The sequence below is a fragment of the Pongo abelii genome, chromosome 12 (genome assembly GCF_028885655.2).
Source record: "Pongo abelii isolate AG06213 chromosome 12, NHGRI_mPonAbe1-v2.0_pri, whole genome shotgun sequence".
In the NCBI taxonomy this organism is placed as follows: Eukaryota; Metazoa; Chordata; class Mammalia; order Primates; family Hominidae; genus Pongo; species Pongo abelii.
The window spans coordinates 27130409-27153537 of record NC_071997.2 but is presented as its reverse complement, the minus strand read 5'-3'; the positions used below and the strand labels follow the sequence as shown (position 1 = coordinate 27153537).

Genomic DNA, 23129 nt, shown 5'->3' with positions numbered 1-23129 from the left:
AGAGAAACTGTGAAGGGGCTGAAAGCAAACTGGGAGAGTATGAGGTGTCCAATCAGATTAGCCCGCCGATGAGCTAACTTCTAAGAGCGTCCTGGGGTTGCTGCCAGAAGCCGCCATGCTATGCTGACTCATGGGGCTGTATGGGTGGACAGGCTTCACTAGCAATGCACGGGAACAGCTTGTTAGCCTGGTAAATCCCACAGTCATGGACTTGCTACATTCTAGACATCAACAAAGTATCCTGCTGTCTTACATTTATAACCAGTCAGAAATATGCAAGCAATAGACTGACCATGCAGCTGATTTTTGGAATGTAAGAAAAAGAACATCAAATCATATTATTTGGGGGACTCATGCTCAAAACCACAAGCCATACCCAGGAAACTCAACATGAACTAGATCAGGGGTCAGCACACATTTTCTGTAAAGAGCTAGACAGTAAATATTATAGGCTTTGAAGGCCACAGGTTCTCTGCTGCAACGAACTCTGGCACTGCTGCACAAAAGCAGCTGTAGACAATACATGAACAAGTGGGCAAGGTTGGTTTTGAACAAAACATTATTTATAAGAGCAGACTATGGACAAGATTTAGCTCAGAGCTGTAGCTTGCCAACCCCTGAACTAGAACCATAAACATTGGTTTCTACATGCAAAGGCAGCAAAGAGATTACATTTCTGGTACTAACTGCAACTGAGGCCCATAGCAATGTCTGGTAAGAATTCTAAAACTGCACCCAGAAAGTCCAGATGTGTACCTCCCTACCTCAGGTCAACCACTTCAGGAAGCCCAACGCGCTCATCTGAAAAGACTTTAGAATGTAAGAGTAAAACAAATACATGTGGTAGTCTGCCTCAGGCCACAATTTCCTCAGCCCAACTGGTCCCTCATCAAACCTGCGAAAAGTGTTTTATGCCTCACAACGAAGGAGGTCCTCAAATACTTTCCCAACTCTGGGATCATAAGGCAATCTTTTGTAATTTAGCTACAAAACACTACCTGAGTATTAATTAAAAGGGCATCAGCAGAAGCCTTGAACGGAAACCACGTACCTGGGCTGGACTCTTCAGGAGGGGGACTGCAATCTGCACAGAAATGGAGGGCGACATGGATGATTAAGGAGCAGCACACAGTTCAAACCAAGCAACTCAATCTCAGAGCAGCTGCGTCAGCAGCTTGCAGTAAGGCGGCTAACAAACAGAGAAGAGGTCTGGGTGCCTGGCTGCCTCTTCTCCAAGAAGGCTCACAAAAGTACTCCAGCTGCTCCGAGGCAGCCAAGCCCTCTCAGTGGTAAACAATGACAGATTCCCCAGCTTAAACATTCATGTTGCCAATACTTCAACATAAAATGCTCTTCGGGATGTGCGATCTAGCTTATTACAATGTGATAAATGCCACAGAAAAAAGCACCCACATAAATCACATTGCAGTGGTGGAGCCCTGCGTTGGCTTGCGGCATCTGGAAGCAAACTTGTAAGGAGAGAGGCTGACCAGTACACGGAGTGTTCCACGGTCAGGCCCACTGCTCTGATTCACCGGGGAAGCCTGGGCTCAGGATCGACTGCTGAGATCCAAAGTGTTAAAATCCAGGAATGAAACCAATATACCAAAAAAAAATTCTATGCTAATCTCCCAAATTTAAAACAAATGTTAAGTTTTGTGATTTAGGGGTAGTCTCCAATTAGAATGTCCCTTCAGGTCCTCAAAGAATACCAATTTTGATTCCATTTCACCTATACTAAGTCACACTGGGATGTACTTACTTCAGTTTCATATTTCCCTTAAAAACCAAAATTTCTCATTAACTGGGTACACCATCTAAGAGAAAACAAGTTTGAAAAGGAATCATGGAAGAAAACGTTTATGTTAATTTATGTCTGAGCTTTTCAGTTCAAAGAATGTCTTCAGGATGTGGAAATGAGGTGGTCTCGGATCCCCAAGAACAGCCAGAACCAGCTTTATGGGGATTTTACAACATAGGTTGTAAAGAAGGGGCAAAGGATCTTTCCTCTCTAATCGTCTTTGGAAGTGACTTTTCAAACTGGCAAAGGGGAAAGAGAATACAAAGACATCTGTAAGTTCAAGAGTTCGACCTCTTCGTTAACCCAGATGCCCTGAGACCATGTTGCTAACAAAGATAGAAACCCACAGTGATATAGAACTGTGGCTCTTACATATTGATCTGCTAATCAGGTTATGTGAGGCCTTGAAAAAGTACAGATTTTTGCCTCGCCATAACCCCTCTTCTAGCATTCTGAGCTTATGAATGAGGAGGAAGGTCTAAGAGCCTGTTTTATGAGCTTCTGTGGTGATCCCAAACAGCTAGGTTGGGACCATTCCTGTGAAGGCATCAGGGATTAAACCCAATTTGCTAAATTCATCTTTCAATCAAAGGGGAGAAAAAGGGGGTCTTCGCTGGTACTCCTGGAATAATGGCTTGTAACTTGTCTTAGGTCATGGAGTTGAGAGCAGATGACCACTCTGGACTTCCTCTCTACACACATGCAAATTCCAGCACATAATCTCAGGGGTACAAGAACCTGGGTGTACCCATAGACCCCAGACCAAGAAAAACTTGGTCTGAGCATCTCTTTGGGTATGAGGAGAGCGACAGAGTGTACAGGAGGATGGCGGTGGAAGCCACCAAATCCTGGTGGGGCGATAGCAGTGCACCTTGGCAGGCGGGGGTGGAGAGGCATGGGAGACTTTTGGAGAGATGAGAAGAAGGGAAGTTTGAGGAGCCTCTGTGGTTTTGGCTGGCAGAGACTTGTCAGTGGGTCCCCCACAAGGCCTTGGCCCTGGGCAACCCTCACCTGCCAGACAGTGCCCTCTGATCAGGGCAGGGCAGCTCTGAGGCAGGGCAGCTCCCTGGTGAAAAATAAAAACTAAGGACCTAGGACAGGGTAGAGAACTGGAATGAAAAGTGATGATGCCTTTCAGAGCAGTACAGAGTTATTCTCACATAACAAATATGTTGGTGTGAACATACCTGCTCATTAAGCCAAAACAATGGCTCCAGTAACTTGGAATGGTATAAAAAGTCATGACAGAGCCATGCCGTGGCACTGTGGACAAGACTTACCAAAATAAATAGCTCACAGACTGGTTCTTTCTGATCCTCCTACTTACATTGAGGACTGAACAGCTTCCTGGCTGTGCTAAAGATGTTTAAATTAAGGACATCCACAGATAATTTGGTGGCATATGGTTTCATACATTTGAGTACTGATCAGCAGAGTTAGACTCTCTCAAATGTAAGCTTCACATTCCCATTATTACAACAGCTGATTTTTATGGCACACGCAAGTCAAACCCTAAATAGCATATATAAATGCTCATTTAAGTAACTTTAAAACTGAATAAAAATGTATCTATATTTAAATAATACAGGATGTGCCTAGAAAAAAAATGACACTTAAGTTAGGGATATAATCCCATCTGATGAAATAAACTAGCTCCCACATTTAAAACAGCCAATAAATTACTCTTTTCATTATCTGTAGAAAAATTTAAAATCACAAACAAGATAATAAAGTAAAAAGAAATAGACAATGAACTTTCAGAAAATTTTAAAAAGGAACACGATTTACATAAAAAAGAGAACATGAATAGAGACAAAATAGTTTCAGGAGCCAATCACAGGTGTGGGGAAGTGAAACTATAATCCCCCATAGATGGAGAGATGGGTGACGTGATAACTGTTGAGACAGAGGCTCAAGTGAGACAGTGCCCTGGAAACAGACTGCAGGCAGAGTAAAGAGGCAAAGGGCATCTTACAACCCGAAGGGGGATTTGCCAAGAGGCTCTGACCAAGAGGCACGCTTATACCTTGAATGGAAGTTCTCCAATTCAGAATTTAAAAGCCCTCATCACATGAAGCTTAATCCCAGCACATCTGGGCCTTACCTACTATGGCTTAAAACTCCCACAGGAGAACAAAAAGGAGGCAGAAGCGAGGTCTGTGGGCAAGTCTCAGCTGCCTAGCTTGTAACTCTCTGGCTTTTACAGGAAAAGGCGGAGACATCTCAGTTGCAGGGACTGTTTCCCAGCTTTAAGGCCATCTGCAGGACAGTGTCCTGGTATGCTGTGTCTCTGCAGACAGGAGACTGTTCTGAAGCATGCTGCTTCATGCCAGTGTCCCACCCTGAAGGGTCCTGTCAAACCACCTGACTCAGACCACCAGAAGCCCAGGAACAGGGTCCCACTCTCTGTGTTACCAAGTCCCAAGGCAACATGCCTCTGCTGCATAAGAGAGTGCCCAGCCAATGCCAACCAGTTTTTAGACATGTCCACTGGACCTGCCAATATCTCTCATCTAGCTGTGTCCCTGCACAATTCCCCTTTCCCCTTTCATTCTACCAATTCCTAATGCCACAGACAATCACATCAGAAAGGCATCCGCATCCTGGCCTCCTTCAGGTTCTCAGATTGCTTTACAAACCTGAAAAGCCCAGGAGCCCAACCCTTACAGCCATGGTGGTGTATCCCAAGAGGACCCTGAGATTCTGACTGGCAGAGATGCAGAATCACACATGGGCTCCAGTTACATGGAAAGGCAACCGGAGACTCCGCTCTCACTGCCTGCTGCTCCATGCACTGGGACGCCCCCGCTCCACCTGGCAGCCCTCCCTGCAGTCTGCGTGGGGGAGGAGGGCATGGAGTCAGAGACACAGATAAACGGAAGCAGCACAAGGTGAAGTGGAGGCAGCACATGGGAAGCATGGATGCATACGCACGTGTGGTCAGATGAGGATGGCATGCAGCGGAGGGCATGGTGGAGGGGCATGGTGAGGAGGGGACATCACAGAAGGGGTCTTCTGGTCTGATCCAGTAGGCGTGGCTGTCCGGGTTACCTTTCTTGCTGGTGCAGCTGCCTGCACAGGGGAAGACATCCTCACAGCCCTCGCCATGCAGCCGCTCCTTCTGCAGCAGCTTGTCCACACGCTGAATGATGCACTCTAGGCTCTTGTCCACGTTCAGCCACACTTTCTCCTTCCAAATCAAAGGGGCCCGTGTGGGTCAGCTCTCCCGAACAGAAACACAAACAGAACACAAACCAAATCGCCCTCCACTGATCCCCTGCCCTGGGCTTCCACACTTGTTAAAATACCTCAAAGTTTAGAAATATAAAGATGATTCCTAATTCCCCATTAAAGTTGCATTTGCTTTTCAATGATGAATCGATGTCCTGCGGCCATTGTTTTTAGAGTTTGGGAGATGTTTGCTAGTAACTCTTCTGGAGGCCAGGTGGCCCTCCAGTGCTGCCTGAAGGGCCACAGGGCACTGTCTCATCTCCTCCTCTTGCCACTGCAGACTTCCTACAACCGTCACACACAGACAAGATGGAGGCCTCCTTTTGATAGAAGGGAACAGAAATTTGGATGGGGAGGTGGGGAGGAGGTGAGGGAGGTCTGGGAGTGATTTGCAGAAACACACACAGCGTACAGGATGGTACTTTGCTGCTGAGTAATAGTTCAGTGCTTGTAGAACAATGCCTCTAAGCAGTAGTCTCAATAAATGGCAAAAACAAGTTGTACAATGTGTCACTCCCTCAAGAAACACAGATCCTGCTCCCAGGGCCAATTCTCTGAGGAACGATAATGTGATGTAATGTCAGGGCGGCAGCTCCAAAATCCACACCTACTTGCCCCAGCACCAGAGCTCCCATGTCCCCAAATACACATAGCCCTGGAAAATCTAACAGCAAACAGAGCACTGAGGAAGTAGGAGAGGCCTGACTGGTCTCAAGCATCCCAAGGCCATAGAAGGCACAGGAGGCAGGGGAAGGAGAGACCTCCAACACGGGAGGAAAACCCACTTCTCTTCCTCTTCATCCAGGTCTGAGGCTGGCCCAGCCCCCAGCACAGCCCTACCCCTATCTGGACACAAGGGTTTGAAAATAGTCTCCCTCCCTGCATCAGGAGCCAAGGAGCCATCCAGGAAGGAAACCTGGAGCTTGTTCACAGCAGTCGAACCTTGAGGCACTTCAGAGGGGCAGACTGGCAACAGGCTTTGTGGTTTTCAGCTCAAGTTCAGCAGTCAGATGACAGCCACAGCAGCAGACTCACCCACTCCTCCTCGTGCCAGTCCACCTGCAGGGAAGATCGGCTGTTTCTCCCTGTCCACCGGGCCATGAGGGTGTCCTGGTCATTTCTAAGCATCACCTGCTCCTCCTCAGTCGAAGTGGGAGAGGCCTTGGAGGCAATGTAGTCAGGCCGTGCAGCGTTCAGCCCATGGATGGAGTTGGCCAGGAGCTTGCAGTCGCAGACCGTGACCAGTTGCCGTGTCTGCAGGTGCACACAAACCAAGGCTGCTGAGCCCAGGCCAGGGGCTGGGGAGGCCCCTGCCTTATCTCAGAAACGGAGAATGGGCTTAAAGCCCAGCACTGCACCCCTCTGCCTTTCTCCACAGTGCAAAGCAACCGAAGGGCTACATCCCTCAAGATGTCTGAGTACAAAGACTGCCATGTGGCCCACTTGGGCTGAATCTTAACAAGAATTTCCCACCAAGAAAGAGGAGAAGAGGGTGAGAAATCTCTGACATTCTCTGATCCCTGCCTGCCTCTGACCTGTGATTGCTAGGGGAGGGGCCTGCAGAGAGAGCCCACTGCCCCAGCCTTGACAGACTTCCACCTTCCAGGGAACAAGTGTCCAGGGGTCAGGCCTTACTTTGGTTCAATTGTGGAAGTCTTATCTTTTGTTCCTCAGCATCTAATACCTCAAGTTCTGGGTTCTGGGTAGCTGGCCTCCTGGCACAACATGTCTAGTTTTGGAGAATTCTGCATGCAACACAGGTTCTGTGGTTCATAATGGTACTGCTGACAACTACATCCTTCTTTTCCAGGGGATCTAATCCCCACCTCACACTCTATGCTGTGTGAACACCTGTGAAGGATATAACACATTCTGATCAGGAACAGCAGCTCAACAGCACAGTGAGTGTGAGTGTGGAGGTACAGTCAGAATCTGTGTGTGTGTGTGTGTGTGTGTATGAGAGTGTGTTTGTGTGCACTGAGAGAGAGACCAAGTAATGGGAAAAAGTATCATCCATCAAAAGGGTCAGATAATAGCCACTTCCTCAGTAGGGATTAATACTTACATATTTTAAAACCAGGATCAAGTTATGGCTAAGTAGAAGCTGGTTTACTGACTATATGTAAGTCAATAAAATTATATTCTTCTTATCTTATGTCTCTATAATAGTTCAGTTTCTGTTTTCAAATTCAACTAAAATAGAAATGTGGCCCCCCCCAAAAAAGAAAACTGCTAGTTAGGCTGTTACTGAGAAAGAAGTGGAACTGTATATCAGCCTCAACAAAATGAGCACCATGGACTTGCTGAAGGGCACATGTGCCTGAAGCTGCAGCTAAGATTCATGAGCCCTGGGCTCTGCCCTTGGTCTGTCCAGCTCTGCGGACAAATCACAAAACCTCCCTGGGCCTTTGTGGGAAATGGACCTAAGGTAGACCTTCAAAGCCATCCCAATGTCACGCTCTTTGTGGACCATCTTAGGTACACCTGGGCTGCCCGGTGGCTTCCAGAAACCCAAGGAAACTCCCCAGCCCATATGTAGCAGGGCACCCCTCCTACCTTGTCTGCCAAGATGGCGAGTGTCCTCTCAAGGCCAGTGGCAGACCTGTCCTTGGCTGCCCTTGACAGCCGCTCTGCGTAGTAACTCACTTGGGTTTTCAGGGTGTTGATCTGGGCGATGATCTCCTTGGCTCTGACGACGTCCTGTGGTATGTAGATTATGGACTGGCAGCCAGATGATGTACTGGAAAGGATAAGAACGGATTCTAAGGGATTCTCCAGAATCTGAAAAGGATGACAGCATCATTCCAACCCCAGCCACAACTGACCCTAAGACGAAGTGTTCTGTGACTCAGGGATGTTCTCCCAGGCTACTCTAGTTGTTGATGAGCAAAGTATATCTTAGGAGATTCTTCCTGTCTATATGGCAGGAGCTTGGAATATTAAACTATGACTCAGTCTTTTATCTGTATTTGCATGTATCTGTATTTTTACTTGTGTATGTAAATGTATGAACAGGTATTGAACAATCATATCCCGTAATCACCCAAATGATCGTAATCTTCCACCTCACAACCTCATCTATTAACTTATAAGCAGTACTTAAGTGGAGACATAGAGGCCATTTACAGAAGGGGTCAGGTTATCACAGTGTAGCAGAGACTGCAGTGGGTGTTAGACTTTGTCTCCAAACAACCAAAACCTATTTTTTCTTTTGGCCAATCAGGAATTCAAGCTCCCTGTGAACACACCCACAGTCGTCCTTCCTCTCATGTCTGACCCCAGCAAGTCCCTAGAAAATGGGGTTTCCTTTCCCTTTCCTTCGCTCCAGGACTTCCCTACTTTGAAAAATAACGTTTCATCAAATGAAGAAAAAGTGGAGAACATGCCAAGCCACAGGCAAAGCCAGACTCCTCAGTGGCTTTGAAACCCTGGCTCTCCCTCCTTCCCACCTCTTCGCCACCAAGCAGCGTGTGTGTCTAGGGATCTGATGCCAAGCCTAAAGCCCAGCCCCTCCCAGCACAATCAGGAGGCTCTGAAGGACCAACTTCACATCCTCCCGCTGTGGGGGCCTGGCCAGTGTGTTGGGTCCAACTAAACGGTGATGATAAATTGCATGTCTCTTAGCCTGATCCCAATCAATCCAATATTATAAATTTATTTTTCAGACCATCTGAGGAAGCTGAAGAAAGCAGAAAGAAGTACAAGCCACCAATGCAGAGGTCTCCTCCTAAAATTTGAAATTGTGAGCTCTGGGTAGAATGGGTGTCCCTTCGCTCATGGGATGAGGGGTCCTGACTGGTCCCTAAAGGGCTACCCTTTGAATTCTGGGGGAGAGAGAGAAAGAGGAGGAGCGAGGGCACCTCTCACCACATCCTCCATCACTTCCCCTGGAGATGACAGTCACCTTGGTCAGGGCTGAGAATCTTCCCCATTGGCCCCTTCCCAGGGAAGTCCCAAAGTGGTTCATCAACAAACCACCACTACCCCTTCCCTTGCTGGATTATGCGGCAAACATGCAAAAACCGAAAACCAAAGCACCCTGGAAAGAAACACCACCACCACAAGCCCACACGCCACAGTAAAAAACAATGGATGTGCCAGAAGCCCATGCAGCAGAACGCACTCAAGCTCATGGGGCACAACAGGAGTCATTCCACAGCACGATGTGCACACAACTACTTTCCAATCTGCAATCACTCTTCCAAATGAATAGCTGCCTTCTAAGACCATTTCATCTTAAAAAGACAATCTCAAAATAGGATTTTAAAAAATCAGTCCAGCCAAGCATGGTGGCCTATAATCGCAGCACTTTGGTAGGCCAAGGTGGGCGGATTGCTTGAGCCTGGGAGTTCAAGACCAGCCTGGGCAACATCGTGAGACCCCATCTTTTAAAAAAATTTAAAAATTAGCTAGGCATGGTGGCTTGTGCTTGTGGTTCTGGCTACTTAGGAGGCTGAGGCAGGAGGGTCAACTGAGCCCAGGAGTTTGAGGCTGTAGTGAGTTATGACGGTGCCAGTGCACTCCAGCCTGGGTGACAGAGCAAGACCCTGACTCCAAAAACGGTGAAAAAAAAAAAGGATTCTTCCCAGGCCCCCAATATTTAGAGTACATATATAAAATGTGCTGTATGTAGATCTACTTCTGTGTAAGGAGGTGGCTGTGTACCCTTCAACAAATATATACCCTCTGCCCAGGCCAAGAGAAAAGCACCACCCTATACTTGCCCTGTATTCTCACAAGTCATGTTTTAATGATGATACCTGGGACTTATGCATGGGATATACATGGCAGGGGCAAGAAAAGGCAAATTTCAAAGAGGTGCTGTTTAGGATGATGAGGAAAATACAAGCATGTGTGCTCAACTACCTAGTTTTAAAAACCAGGCAGCCACATGAGGGCGGCAGGATGGAGGTATAGACGTGAAGCCTAGGGGCAGCCCCAGGAGGCAGTATCCTAGGTATAGCCCTTGGACTTTGCATTAGGCCCCCACCCCAGACCCGGACCTACCCAGAGCTGGGGTCATGGGCTAAACTGAAGATGCCACGAGAGCGTAAGGGTAGAGTCTTGTGGCCCTGGCCAGGAACTGCTGGTAACTGCTGAGCAACAGTCACTCTGGACATTGGAAGAGCAGGATCACCTCTGCAGAGGCTGAGCCCCCATGGAGCTGGGTTCTGCAAGGGTAGGAGGATTGGGAGGCTGGGTCCTCTCTGCCTGGGATTTAGACCCTCACAGTCTCCAGGCAGGGACACTCCTTGTGCTATAACCCTCCCCACTCCATCCCCTCCCTGCTTCAGGGACAGTCTTGTATATGGGGAGCAGGGGGCAGAGGGCAAGGGATGACCAGGGCCAGATTGGGCTATGGAGGGTCCTCAGAGGGAACTCAGGAACTCAGAAAGTTCCCCAGGAACAGGGTTCAACCCAAAACACCTGGGTTGGGATTTACCAAGGAGCAGGCCTTGAGGGCAGCTGGGCCTTTGGCTCTCCCCTCCCATTCCTCTTCCTCTGCCCCCCTAGACTCAACCCCTAAGTACTTTACTTGTCCCGTTATGGGAAAGATCAGGCCTTGAAAGAGGCCCCAGTAGAGAAAAGGCAGGAAGGGGAGGCTGAGAGGCCACTTCCACAGAAGTAGCATGGGTTTGCTCCATTAGGGAGGCAGGAGCAGCAGCAACCGTCCCTAGATGCCCTCCTCCCTCCCTTGTATCTAAAGTACCCCCAGGGAAAAGAACCCCCAGGGGGAAGTTGAGAGGCCTCAGCCTGGACATGGGGGAATGTCCTCAGTGCTTCCTCCTGTCAGATGCTGCCAGCAAAGCCTGACACCCCCAGTAGGGCCCAGCCATAGCCCCTGAGCCCCATGGGTCACAGGCTCTGAGGCAGCAGCATTTCTTGAGGGGCTGCAGGTGCCTCTGAATGAAGCACCACTGCAGAGCCTCTGTTATGAGCCTGGGGAAGCAGTAGAGAAGCCCAGGCAGCAGACACCGTGGTTTCTAACTGTCATCTAATTATCTGGTGGAAAAAGTCACTCAGTTGTATTAAATCTTGGTTTGCACCCACCCCCAGGGGTAAAACTGACCTTGGTAACAGTGTTATTAAAATCAGCATAAATTAATAAGCATCATGAAGATGTAGGCTGGCTTCATTCGTATAAGAGGTAATAGTGAAGTGAAAACTGAAAAGCCACAAGACTCCTGTATAAGAAGACAGGAGTTTCCAGCTGCACCCAGGGGCTTCCTGGGTCGGGCCCTTCCTCTTCCTGGGAGAAACAGAACTAGGTTCTTTCTCAGAGTGAGCACAGCAACACCCAGCTGCCAGGTTTTAAAGGTAAAACAGCAGACTGAAGATTGGCTATTCATTATTAAAGAACATTGCAGTTGGAAGGGAGGACTGTCTATGAGGTGTATAACTAGGAACCATGGCAGCACCGCGGGGGAAGCCCACAAGAGGAGGGGTGGGGATGGCACAAGCTTTCTCTGCATGAGGACGAGACCCAAACAGACACTCTCTCCACAGACAGAAAACTCACCAACACTCCTCAAAACTGCTAAAGAAAAGAACCAAAATGAAATATTAGCAGTTTGTTAGCAAATACCAAATGCAAAAACAAAAAATTAAAAAGCCAACTTATTTTTTGTCAAAATACTTAAAATTATTTGTTGAGGTCCCAACTACAGGGATGACTACAATTATGAGCCCATTGTGCTTATTCCTTGGAGCAGCGCCACTCCCTGTGCTCAAGCCCCAGGGAGACATCCCACCTCAGGCCAAGTTACCTCTGCATTTAAAGGAAAGTTCAAATCATGAATACCATATCTATAAGTGGCTTGATGGCATTAGTGGGAAATTAAATAGAAACTTATATATTTGAAAAATACTAAGAGGTATTTTGAGAAATAAATTCTAAAGTTAACATGCAGAGTTATCAGGAATCAACACCCCAAGCCTCCTGGGACAAAGACCCCCAGGAGGCCCCCTTCTTGACTGGCCAGAGTTACTATGGGTTCTCCTTCAGGGCCCCACCCCATCTCAAGCTGCACGCTCACACTCTCCACAGGGCAACATGCAATGGAGTGACAGACACGCTTTCTGGCTGGCTGTGCAGAGCTGCGGTGGCACAGGAAGCTGCATCTTCTTCCTATTTCCCAAAGGGACCTGGAGTCCAGCGAATCCTGACAGGTCTGGTTACCTGGTTTGTCTTAGGGAAGCACCCTTGGGAATGAATCAAAGTCAAGTAGGTTGTCTGGGGGCCTGAATTCCCCTTCCCTGTTTCTCCTCCATCCGGGACTCACTGGGCTCTGGGCCCGCCCAGGCAGCCTGTGCACATATCTGAATGGTGACTTCTCACAGGGCACTCTCTTCCATTCCCTGCTCAGCCTTGCCCATGATCAGTGACGCCCCTAGCTGCCTCCCTGACCCCCTCAGCCACTGATCTGACCTTCCACCTCTTTCCTGCTCCAGTCCAGGGTCAAGTTTTCTCAGATCACGTCCTGACTCCCAGCCGTGGCAGCACAGTCAGGTGCCAACCACCAGCTCCATGGCACGTGCCAGAGCTCTTCACCTGACCATCCATGGGATTCTTGTGACGCTCCCTGGGCCTTTGCTCACCTTCCCTCATGCTGTTCCATGCTTGCTTGCTGAGTCTGACCCTCCCCAGCCTACATGCTGCAGAGGCTGTCGACGGATGCTTCCGCTTGTTCCTTCCCACCTCAAACATCTCTCTGCAGCCCCACCTCTTCTCCTGGCCCTTCTGATGAACACCTGCTCTTGCCTCTTTCCATCCTGTGAGAACCCTGCTCTAACACTGTTTTCCTCTCATTTACCTTACCTCATCCACTTCTGTCTTTCCTATCAGCCCAAACACATGCTAAGTCATAATTATTCTCCCTAAACACCTCATGCTACTTCCTCTACTTTGCAGTCACAGTCCAAGGACCTTACTGGTCATCTACACTCATCACCCCGACTTCCTGAGCCACTGAAATCTTCACAGGTGATGTTCTGGAAGATCATCAATGCCTCCTGCACATCTAACACAACAGCTTGGGTTTATTTCTGGCTGTCTCCCTCCCACCCCTGGGGGCTGGGTGGATGCCCTGCTCCATGCACCCCAGCATCCTCAGCATGCTTGTTTTGGGCACTGCTCATGCCAAATGGCGCCTGCTGACTTGTCTACTCCCAGGCAAGGCCCTGAGCTCCTGGAACCAGGCCTAGATCTGCTGGGCGCTGTAACTCTGGTCACAGAGTAGGCTGGCAGCAAGGCCAGTCTTTTTAGCTCTCCACCCCCAGCACTGTGCACCCGGCCACATTTCACCACGTGCACTGCTTCTGCCATGTCTTTGTCTGAAATGCCCTTCACCATCCTCCCTACCTGGAAATTTCCTACTCAGGACAGTAGCTCTGTACAGCCCCCTGAATCTTTCAAAAACTGTGAATATTTACTACCGCTGTCCTCTAGGAAACAACATGCTCCAGGCTCGTTGCCTATGGTGCTCAACTGACTGGCCAGGGACTCTAAAGGATGCCGAGCCAGGAGAGTCCACACAGGGCGGCTGCCTGGAGCACCACTTCTGAGGTGGATCACAATCTGCTCCTCATTTTGCAGGACAGGACCATTGATCCAGTGCCCTCATCACCCACCCAGCTCAGTCACAGATAAACAGAGCAGCACAGGCTCCACAAGGCAGATCCTCCTGCCACGTAAAAGCAGATCAGATGGCTGGATGTTTTTGCGGTCATATTTTGATTTTATTTTAAACTGAGAAAAGAAGCATCAGAAAGCTGTACAAGGACCACAAACCCTCTCTGGCTACTTACTGTTTCTTGGTCTCTTCAAATTTGTGCAGCTTTTTGCGGAGACCTCCTGACTTAAAACCTTGGCAGTGTGCTGCTGGCGCCCCGATGGTGACGATGTCGTAGTTCTGATCTGAATGACAGAAAGCTCTACTCCATTACTCTGGGCTCAGGCCTGTGGACAAGCCAGCTATAGGGATATGCACACAAGTCTGGGGTCCTGACCCTCCAGCCCACTGCTGTACAGCCTTTGGTTCCCCTGATCCCACAGCCCTGGCTGCCCAAGGGTCTGGTGGAGCCCAGTGCCATCACCTCAGAACAAGGAGTTTAAAACATTTCAAGTGGAGCCACACGGGCTGCAGGAAGCCACCCTGTAACTCCCGTTTGCATCCCTCCTTGGGAAGAAGGGCCGACAGGCAACTTTCTACTGCAGAAATACAAAGGGAAGCTAGAGTGAGGAGAGACAAAAGGAAGGGGTGTGAGCTCTTATCAGAAACCTTTTGAAGGTCCTTGTGACAAATCTCTCCTCTGAGCCACCCAGAGCACACAGGGAAATGGGCAGATGTGGGGCACTCAGGGACCAAGTACCCAGAGAGAAAAGCAGCAAAATGTGATTCAACAAGAGGGAGCAGAAAAATAGGTACCTGATCCTCCATCATCTTGAACTCTCATCCTTTGTATGTGCAAGTTTGTGGGAACAAACTCTAACTTTTTATCTGCTTTCAAACTGCTTGCTTTAAACGAGGGCCCTAAGAAATGGAACAGGAGAAGATAAAGGCCATCAGCATACATGCTGCATTCACGAGTTGCAAGTAGAAAATGGAATTCAGAGGATGCTGTGGCATATAAGCAGGTATGTGTCGGCAGTGGCCTAGAAGATTCTGAGTTGCCATGAGCACATTTCATTTCCAGGTGGCAGGTAGGTGAGATGCCAAGGGCAGCCTGCTGGTCAGGAGAGCTGGTTCTGGGTGCTCAGGTGGTGAATGGTGCCAGGGAGAACTGGCTTCAAAAAGCTATGGTAACGATGCTGCACCTTCCGTGACTCAGCTCTCTACTGAGAGATCTGATACAAAAAATGTGATTCTGTGCAGCACAATGTCAGCACTACTATAATAAGCAAAGGGGTCCACGCCAGAGACTGCCTGTTCTGACTCCAGAGACCGCCATCATCAAAGAGCTAAGAATTTGGTTTGGCTAGAGCAATACATCTCAACTCTCGAAAGTGATGAAGAGGCCTTCTCATCCCTGCAGGCCCATCAAGATGAACAAATGCAATACAGCATTGATTCCGGCCTTCTGACACACAAAATTCAATGTTTCCCTGTTTACGCCTGGTTGGTTAAGGAGCCTGGACGCTATTTTATAACAAATATCCACCATCTTGTTTCTATAATCAGAATCCATAACTAATTAAATGGAGAATCACATGCCTACAAAATAAAGGGATTACAAATTAAACTGACAACCAGAGAGTAGAAGAAATAAACGTTTCATCTAGTGACAAATATCACTGATACTGCCAGCATATGAATCGCAGACCAGCCACTGTGTGTCTCCAGTTTGCCATAGGAGATTGCTCTCTATGGCCTGATACTTAGGGTGCGGTCCACAGACCGCAGCATGAGCATCCGAGAGCCTGTGAGAAAGGCACAATCCCAGACCGCCACTTCAACACAATTCTCAAGGGATCCAGGTGCACACTGACATTTGAGAAGCTCTGCTCTAGAAAACTCAAGGTTGTGTGGGTTCCACACTTTCCCAGGTAAGAGGCATCAGGCATGGGTGAGTCCCTTGGTTCCTTCCTGGGCAAATGCTGCCGTTTCTCCCAGTGACATACTCAGACCCTCTCTTCAGACTCACATCAAGCCTAAGCAACACCTCCTTGTTAGTCCTGCATTTGGCTTCTTCTCATCCAAGTTTATGGACGGGTTCATATGTTCTGTGTCAAAACCACATTAAGGGCTTATGGTTTTCCTTAAACCCTGAAATTCCATTATGTAGAGGAATCAAAGGGAAGAATCCAAAAATAGAGAATAATTCAAAACGCTAAAGCAATATATAGAGTAATGAAAAACCAAAAAATTCATTCCACTTGGAATAAAAAAGGAACAAGAACAGATTTCCAAATCTGCCCTGAGAGTGTTTTGAAAACCAAATGGCATCTTTCAAGGAGAAACAGTGAGGTGTTCATTCACACTCCACTTTGTTTTTTGAGCCTTAAAATACAGTGTTCCCCCTTAACAATTCATATGTTTAACAGAAGTTATCACTGACTCTTTAAACTGGGAAATCAAGAAAAACGGCTTTGTTTCAAGGCGAGTGGCCTACATCCTTTCGGTCACTGTACTGACATTAGTCCAAGATGAAGAAACAACATGAAGCAGTAATAGCCCGGGATTTCGCCTCCCCTAAATTTCACTCCACAGTGGCTGTTTTGGTAGATGACACCATAGGAGGACTCTTCACTGCAATTCACAGATTTGTCTTTTTAATTAAGATCAGAAAAACCCATATTTGAAAGAATTCACACCTACATAAGAAGTTATTTTTAAAAATCCATTAAAGTGTCTATCAGTGGGAATGTGTAAGTGACCCTGTGTTCCAGATCTCTGGCTGGGAAAGCAGAGTGAGTGACTGAGTGAGTGTGTGTGTGTGCACGCGTGTGTGTGTGGTGACAGCATGGGGATGCACCCACCTTTGTACTGATGGAGGTCGGTCAGGTTCTCCTGGTATGTGAGGATGATGGTCTGATACTGGGTGACAATTTGGCGCCGGAGGCTCTCCCAGCAAGGAGACAGCTCTCCCAGCTCCTCCAGCTCACACACTCTGAAAGCAAGACACAGATGCATCAGGCTGTGGGCTAACTAGTTTCCCCAGAGAGGCCCAGGAGGCCTACCCAGGACAACTGCATTTGCAGGGGAAGTATCACGGATGCCCAGGGCAGGCCAGGACAATGGTTACACTGCCTGTCTAAAGGGCAACTGGGTGGGAGGGGAGGACAGACAGCTACATGAAAAGCAGACCACTGACCACGTGGCAGTGTGTCCAGATAGCTTTTCACGGGAACTTAGTCTAATGTTCCAGGGAAACTAAGTGGAGGTGGGGAGAAGGAGACAGGCTGCTAGGGAGAAGCTTTACCCTGATGACCTGCAGGTGCCCTCAAGCACAGCCCACCTGAGTCTCGGCAAAACAACATGTGATCCTCCCGGAACAGAGAGGACTGCAGGCTGTGAGTAATTGCCATGAGCCACCTCCTGCTTGCCTCGTCATCTCCCCTAGGAGGCTATCAGGACAGCGCTTCTCATCGCCTCCCAGGTTCTCCTGAGGTATGGGCCTTCTGCCCTCCCCCTGATAAGGGAGCTGCAGAATCTAAAACCGCTCAGCTGCAGCCTAGAGTTGGCTCCTCAGCAGCGGAGTTCCACAGATCATGCTGCCGTCACAAGCCTTTCTGTCTCATTGCCATCCTTTTTGGGTATGGGACAAGGACCATGGGAGCTGGCACCTCTGATTATTCTTCCTTCCGTGTCTATGTAAGAGAGGAGCTAGATTGAGACCATCCTGGCTAACATGTGAAACCCCGCCTCTATTAAAAAATACAAAAAATTAGCCGGGAGTGGTGGTGGGCACCTGTAGTCCCAGCTACTTGGGAGGCTGAGGCAGGAGAATGGCATGAACCTGGGAGGCGGAGCTTGCAGTGAGCCAGGATCGCGCCACTGCACTCCAGCCTGGGCGACGGAGCGAGACTCTGTCTCAAAAAAAAAAAAAAAAGAGAGGAGCTGTCTGAACCTAAAAGTGGCCCGCTGTGTCACTGTGGATGAAATCAGGCCTCACCTTGTCTTTATGTGTGTGCTTGACAGAGGCACAGGGTAACAGAAGGGGGAAGGGGGAAGAGGAGGAAGGGAAGAGAAGAAAAAGAGGAATTGTTATCTCCAAAAAAATAAAAGCTATATAAGAACTGAAATATAAATTCCTTAGCTCAGCAATAAAGAACAGCTACACAATCATAACAGCAAAATCACAAGATGGATTTAAAAACAAAAAGCATAACCAAATTAGGAAAATGGGGACTGGGAAGGTTAAAAGGCCAAACCCTCAGCACAGAAAATCGGTAGCTAATCCCTGAAATTGATTAATGAAGAGAACTCTTTACACATATATTTGGAAATACATCACTAAACACTAAAACTCTCAAAAAGTGGTTGTTTCTGGGAAGTAGATCAGAAAGTAGAGCCCCAAGTTGTTTTTAGTTAAAAACCTTTCCGCGATTTTTTTTATACTGCACTCATGTTTTCCTTTGAGAAAGAAAAAAAGCTAAATTTTATATAAGTTCTTAGGAAATCTGACTTGTCTAAATTGTTTTTAAAAGCTGTGCCATTTTATTATTATTAAAATGGCAAAATTAATATAAAAGGACACCCAGAGCAGGTAGGGCTACGTGGCCAGCCGGCCCCATGGCCTCAGGCCGCTCTGAGCACAGCAGCTGTCTGCCAGGCCGCTGCTAGTTTCTCTGGAATGTGTCTGCCCGTGTTCATGTGGCGGCTTCCTATGCTTCAGGTGTTAGTTTAATGTCATCATCTCACAGAGGCCTGCCCCTATCACCCTCTTTCTTCTCACAGTTCCCTTTTCATTTCCAGCACACGCTGAAACATCTGGAGTTCCTGCATGAGGTTCCCAGTTGTTTCCAACCAACACCCACGTTGAGCTCACCAAGAAGCCTCCCACACCGAGAACAGTGCCTGACATGTGGTTGTTGCTAAAAACAACAACAAAACCCTTGAACTAAAGCACTTGTTAAATGAATGAACTCTTGGCTAGGAATGGTGGGTCATGCCTGGAATCCCAGCTTTTTGGGAGGCCAAGGTGGGAGGATCACTTGAGGCCAGGAGCTGGAGACCAGCCTGGGCAACACAGCAAGACCCTGTCTCTACAACAAATGAAAAAATTAGCTGGGCATAGTGGTGTGTGCTTGTAGTTTTATCTGTTCAGGAGGCTGAGGTAAGAGGATGATGGCTTGAGCACAGGAGTTTCAGGATGCAGTGAGCTATGATGGTACCACTGCACTCCAGCCTGGGTGACAGAGCAATACCCTGTCTCAAGCTAACAAAAAATGAATAAACTCTTTAAAGTTATAATATACCATGTAATGGGAAATTAAAACAGGAAAACTGAAGATACATGGAAAAGTAGATTGCCACTGTGTAAATATACACAAATATAGGCAAAGCTGAATGAAAATTTTTAAAATTAAAATATTAAAATATGTGTATAGAGAAAGCAATTGGCAAAATATTAACAATTGGTGATTTTAGGTGAAAGATATCTAGGTGCTCATTGCATTATTCTTGCTTTTTTTTTTTTTTTTAAACGGAGTCTCGCTCTGTCACCCAGGCTGGAGTGCAGTGGCGCGATCTCGGCTCACTGCAAGCTCTGCCTCCCGGGTTCACGCCATTCTCCTGCCTCTGCCTCCTGAGTAGCTGGGACTACATGCGCCCGCCACCGCACCTGGCTAATTTTTTGTATTTTTAGTAGAGACGAGGTTTCACCGTGTTAGTCAGGATGGTCTCAATCTCCTGACCTCGTGATCCACCCGCCTCAGCCTCCCAAAGTGCTGGGATTACAGGTGTGAGCCACCGCGCCTGGCCTCTTGCCCTTTATTTTTAAGTTTGATGTTTTTTCCAAGTAAAAAATTTAAACAAAATAGCTCTTTAAAAACAGCAGGATTCTGGCTGCCTTGCTTTCTTTCACGCTTCTGTTATACTGTGTTTATAATTAACACCACTTGAGGACAAGGAGGAGAAATGACAATCTGAGACTATCCCCCAAAGTTCATATGTTGGAAACTTCATCCTGAATGCCACAGTTTTGAGAAGTGGGACCTTTAAGAGATGATGAGGTCATGAGGGCTCTGCCCTCATGAATGGATTGATGTCATTATCATGGGAATGGGTTGGTTATTGCAACAGTGGGTTTGTTATAAAAGCAAGTTTGGCCTTCTCTCAAGAGCGCTCTTGCTGTGTGATGCCTTCCACCACAGGATGATGCAGCATGAAGGCCCTCCCCAGATGCCAGTACCATGCTTTTGGACTTCCCAGTTTCCAGAACCATGAGTCAAATACTCTTCTGATCATTATAAGTTACCGAGTCTCTGGCATTCTGTTACAGCAGCACACAGTTAAAACAGAGACAGCGGACATAATCTGCACGGCCTGGGCCACCTGTTGGGCTTCTCCTCACCTTAGAACTGACAAAATATGCCCTGGGTTGAGAGATGCAGAAGGGTTAAGACCCTTATGGGACCACAGTGAGCTGACAGGTTATGCTCAGTCTTCTGGAGCCCTTATCTATGACCCTAACCTAGAAAACTACTGCTGGGCAGCTAGGATCAAACAATTACCAGTTATTTCTAACTTTCTGAAGGACCAGTGAGAGGGGAAAGAAAAGAAGAAAAGGAAGGCCAGGCATGGTGGCTCACACCTGTAATCCCAGCACTTTGGGAGGCTAAGGTGGGTGGATCACCTGAGGTCAGTAGTTTGAGACCAGCCTGACCAACATGGTGAAACGCCATCTCTACTAAAAATACAAAAATTAGCCAGGCCTGGTGGCGCACACCTGTAATCTCAGCTACTTCAGAGGCTGAGGCAGGAGAATTACTTGAACCTGGGAGAAGAGGCTGCATTGAGCTGAGATTGCACCACTGCACTCCAGCCTGAGCGACAGAGCAAGACTCTGTCTCAAAAAAAAAAAGAGTAAAGAAGAGAAGAGAGGAGGTTCTGAGTGTGGGACACACATCTGGGTTCAAATACACTGTCCTATGAAATCCTTGCACAGGAATCCATGATCCCAATGAGCAAACTGAGGCTTAGGCAAGCCAAGGCCACAGAGCTGCAGGGGAAGAGGCTGTGTTTGCAGTCCAGTCTATCTGATGCCAGTGCTCTGCCCGCTATATCTCAGAAAGGAAGGGGGACATGACATTGGTAAGATGGATAGTCAGTCCTTCCATGTGGCCTCACCTGGCTGCATCTTCCTCTAGTAGGAGCTTCACGAACTGCCGGGGCACGTGCAGGGAGAGCACGCTCTCTGCCATCTGCTCCAGGATCCGCAAGTGGTTACCATCAGTGGTTGGAAACCGGTACATGCGGCAGATGGCACCGCCGAACACTGAGGTGGGATGACAGGGGAGACAGGCTGCATATGAACTGGCTGCAGACCTGCCTCATGAGTTCTCCTCCCCCGGCCCTCAGGGATGGTGACACCTCAAGTCCTCTCACTGTTCATCTGATGGGAATTAAAATGCTTACACCTAAAACCCACCAAGTGGCTAGGTCTGAACATTTCTTCCCAGCAACATGCAATCTTCCTGTCCCAGAACATGTAACTAACTCTAAAGTGCAAGCAGCTGGGGGCAGGGAGGCTGTCGTCAGTCACCAACCCCAATGTGAAACAGGAAAGAGTGAGATGAAGTATTACTTCCCTGGAGTATTACTAATTCTTTTTTATTTTTTAATCCTCTTTCAAGGAAAATTATTATTGTTTTTTGTGATAACTCTTTATATGCTGCAAAAAGAACACAATGATAAGCAGCAGAGAGGTGACAATTAGGGTGCATGGCTGCAACAATCGCAGCAGGTGGGGAGCAAAGGGGACTGCAGGCCCAAGTGGATACTCACAAGAGAGGCAAGAATACCAAAGAAGGAAGCTGTTTACCCGATTTCAGCAAAGTGTCCTTTCGCAATGAAGCGTATTTGGATCGGATTCCTAATGCCTCCGTCAAGCTCTCATCGACGGGAAGAACCATCTGATAATGTATAAGGAAATGCACAAGAAAACTGTGAGATTCAGATGACTCCAGAACATTCAGCAGAAACAGTGGCCTAAATACATCATAACAGAACTCTTAAGATGAATACCCACCATGAACTCTACAATAAATATGCTGCCCAAGCCACAAAGTCATTCACCTCCCAGTGTGTTGAATCACTTCATGCACACACAATTCTCTAGCATGCATGGTTTCTCAGTCACTTCACCTTGTGTTTCAGTGTTCTGATGTACAAAACGAAAGGAAGAGAATAAATGATGCCAAGGGATATTTCCAGAACTAAAATTCTGGGCTTATTTTGGGTGAAATGAGACATCTCTGTATTGTACAACAATGACTACTTACCAGAGCTGGGGCTCTGAAATTAGAATTTTTCTTTGAGTGTGTGTGAGAGACTGTGCATGAGAGTGGGTGCAGGAGGGTGTAGCTAGAGAGGGGAGGAGGATCAGGGAAGAGGCGAGGATGTGAAAAGGTGAAGGTGTGCACCAGGAGACTGCAGGGCATGCATGTGTCTGAGAGAGGAACGTATTAACAAAACAGGACAGATGACCTGGGTCCTAAACGCCTCTTTACTTGCCCTCCACACCCCCCAAGTTGCCCCCTGACTGCAGTTCTTCCAGTAGGGCTCTTTCCCGCTCACTCCTGCCCTCTAGAAGTGGCCAGTGTGGCACCCAGAACAGAGGCAGGCTCCAGGGCAGCAGGGCTTTACAGGCAGGAGCCCTTTTCCCTGCTTCAAGGTGTGCCTAAGGAGGACCGGAGTGTCCATGGGGAGGAGCATCAAGCAGCAGGCCCTGCCCTTTGCTGAGCACAGAGGTTAAGTCCACGAGGGCTGCATTTTTACTGATTAATTCCCTTGCTCTTTCTAAGGGAGAGGAGGAAAGTGGCGTAACTCACCCTCCCATTGACAGTGTCCACAGACCGGGTCACAGGGGGACGTTGGTCTGACTTCTCCTCCATCTGCCAGCCAATCACGGTGATGTTACCCACACGGTCACTCTCTGCAGACCTGTGATGCACAACATGCTTTAATGAGTGGTGCTGCAACTGTGCTTCTTTTCTGCTGAAATACAAAGCCCTAGCAGTACTGGGTCATCAGGGTTCTGGGGGCAGCAGGGCTGAGCTGACTGACCAGTCAGTCAGCATTCACTGTGCGCACACGGCTCCTCCCAGGTGAGACAGACGAGGAAACCATGGGGCACAGTGGAGGGCTGTGTCTGAACGGACACGTACCACAGGGAAGTGTGGACGTGCTGGTGAAGTCAGAGGGGACCTCCCTGAGGAAGAGCCAATGCTGTTCCCGAGCTGTTGCCAGTGCCTGGGCTCACCCCTGCCCAGAGGCTGAGGGGGACACGTGTCAGAGTGAGGACTAGAGAACACCTTGTTCTGGCCCTAGGCCCTTTTCTGTTCCTTCCCATCCCACCTTCAGGCTTATATTAGCCCAAGGCCTGAGCCTGGACTCCAAGTAATAGAATCCAGCCAGGGCTTCCTGAAGCC

The 23129-nt window shown here is 48.2% G+C and overlaps 1 protein-coding gene across 11 annotated transcripts in view; it reads right to left on the bottom strand.

The window, feature by feature from the left end:
- The window catches only part of INPP4A (inositol polyphosphate-4-phosphatase type I A), a 142816-nt gene that overhangs the window by 27005 nt on the left and 92682 nt on the right, over nucleotides 1-23129 (bottom strand). For 6 of the 11 annotated variants that reach the window (XM_054547232.2, XM_063713520.1, XM_054547231.2 and 3 more), the window contains 11 exons: nucleotides 22530-22641; nucleotides 21521-21611; nucleotides 20827-20974; nucleotides 16512-16642; nucleotides 14461-14565; nucleotides 13841-13949; nucleotides 11553-11570; nucleotides 7589-7772; nucleotides 6068-6286; nucleotides 4736-4991; nucleotides 1052-1084 (listed from right to left, as the gene is read on the bottom strand). In XM_054547232.2, coding sequence (XP_054403207.1) covers nucleotides 1052-1084; nucleotides 4736-4991; nucleotides 6068-6286; nucleotides 7589-7772; nucleotides 11553-11570; nucleotides 13841-13949; nucleotides 14461-14565; nucleotides 16512-16642; nucleotides 20827-20974; nucleotides 21521-21611; nucleotides 22530-22641 — 1406 coding nt within the window. The remainder of the gene's footprint in view (nucleotides 1-1051; nucleotides 1085-4735; nucleotides 4992-6067; nucleotides 6287-7588; nucleotides 7773-11552; nucleotides 11571-13840; nucleotides 13950-14460; nucleotides 14566-16511; nucleotides 16643-20826; nucleotides 20975-21520; nucleotides 21612-22529; nucleotides 22642-23129) is intronic. The other 5 variants (XM_024242469.3, XM_063713521.1, XM_054547236.2 and 2 more) reach the window with 4 other exon arrangements.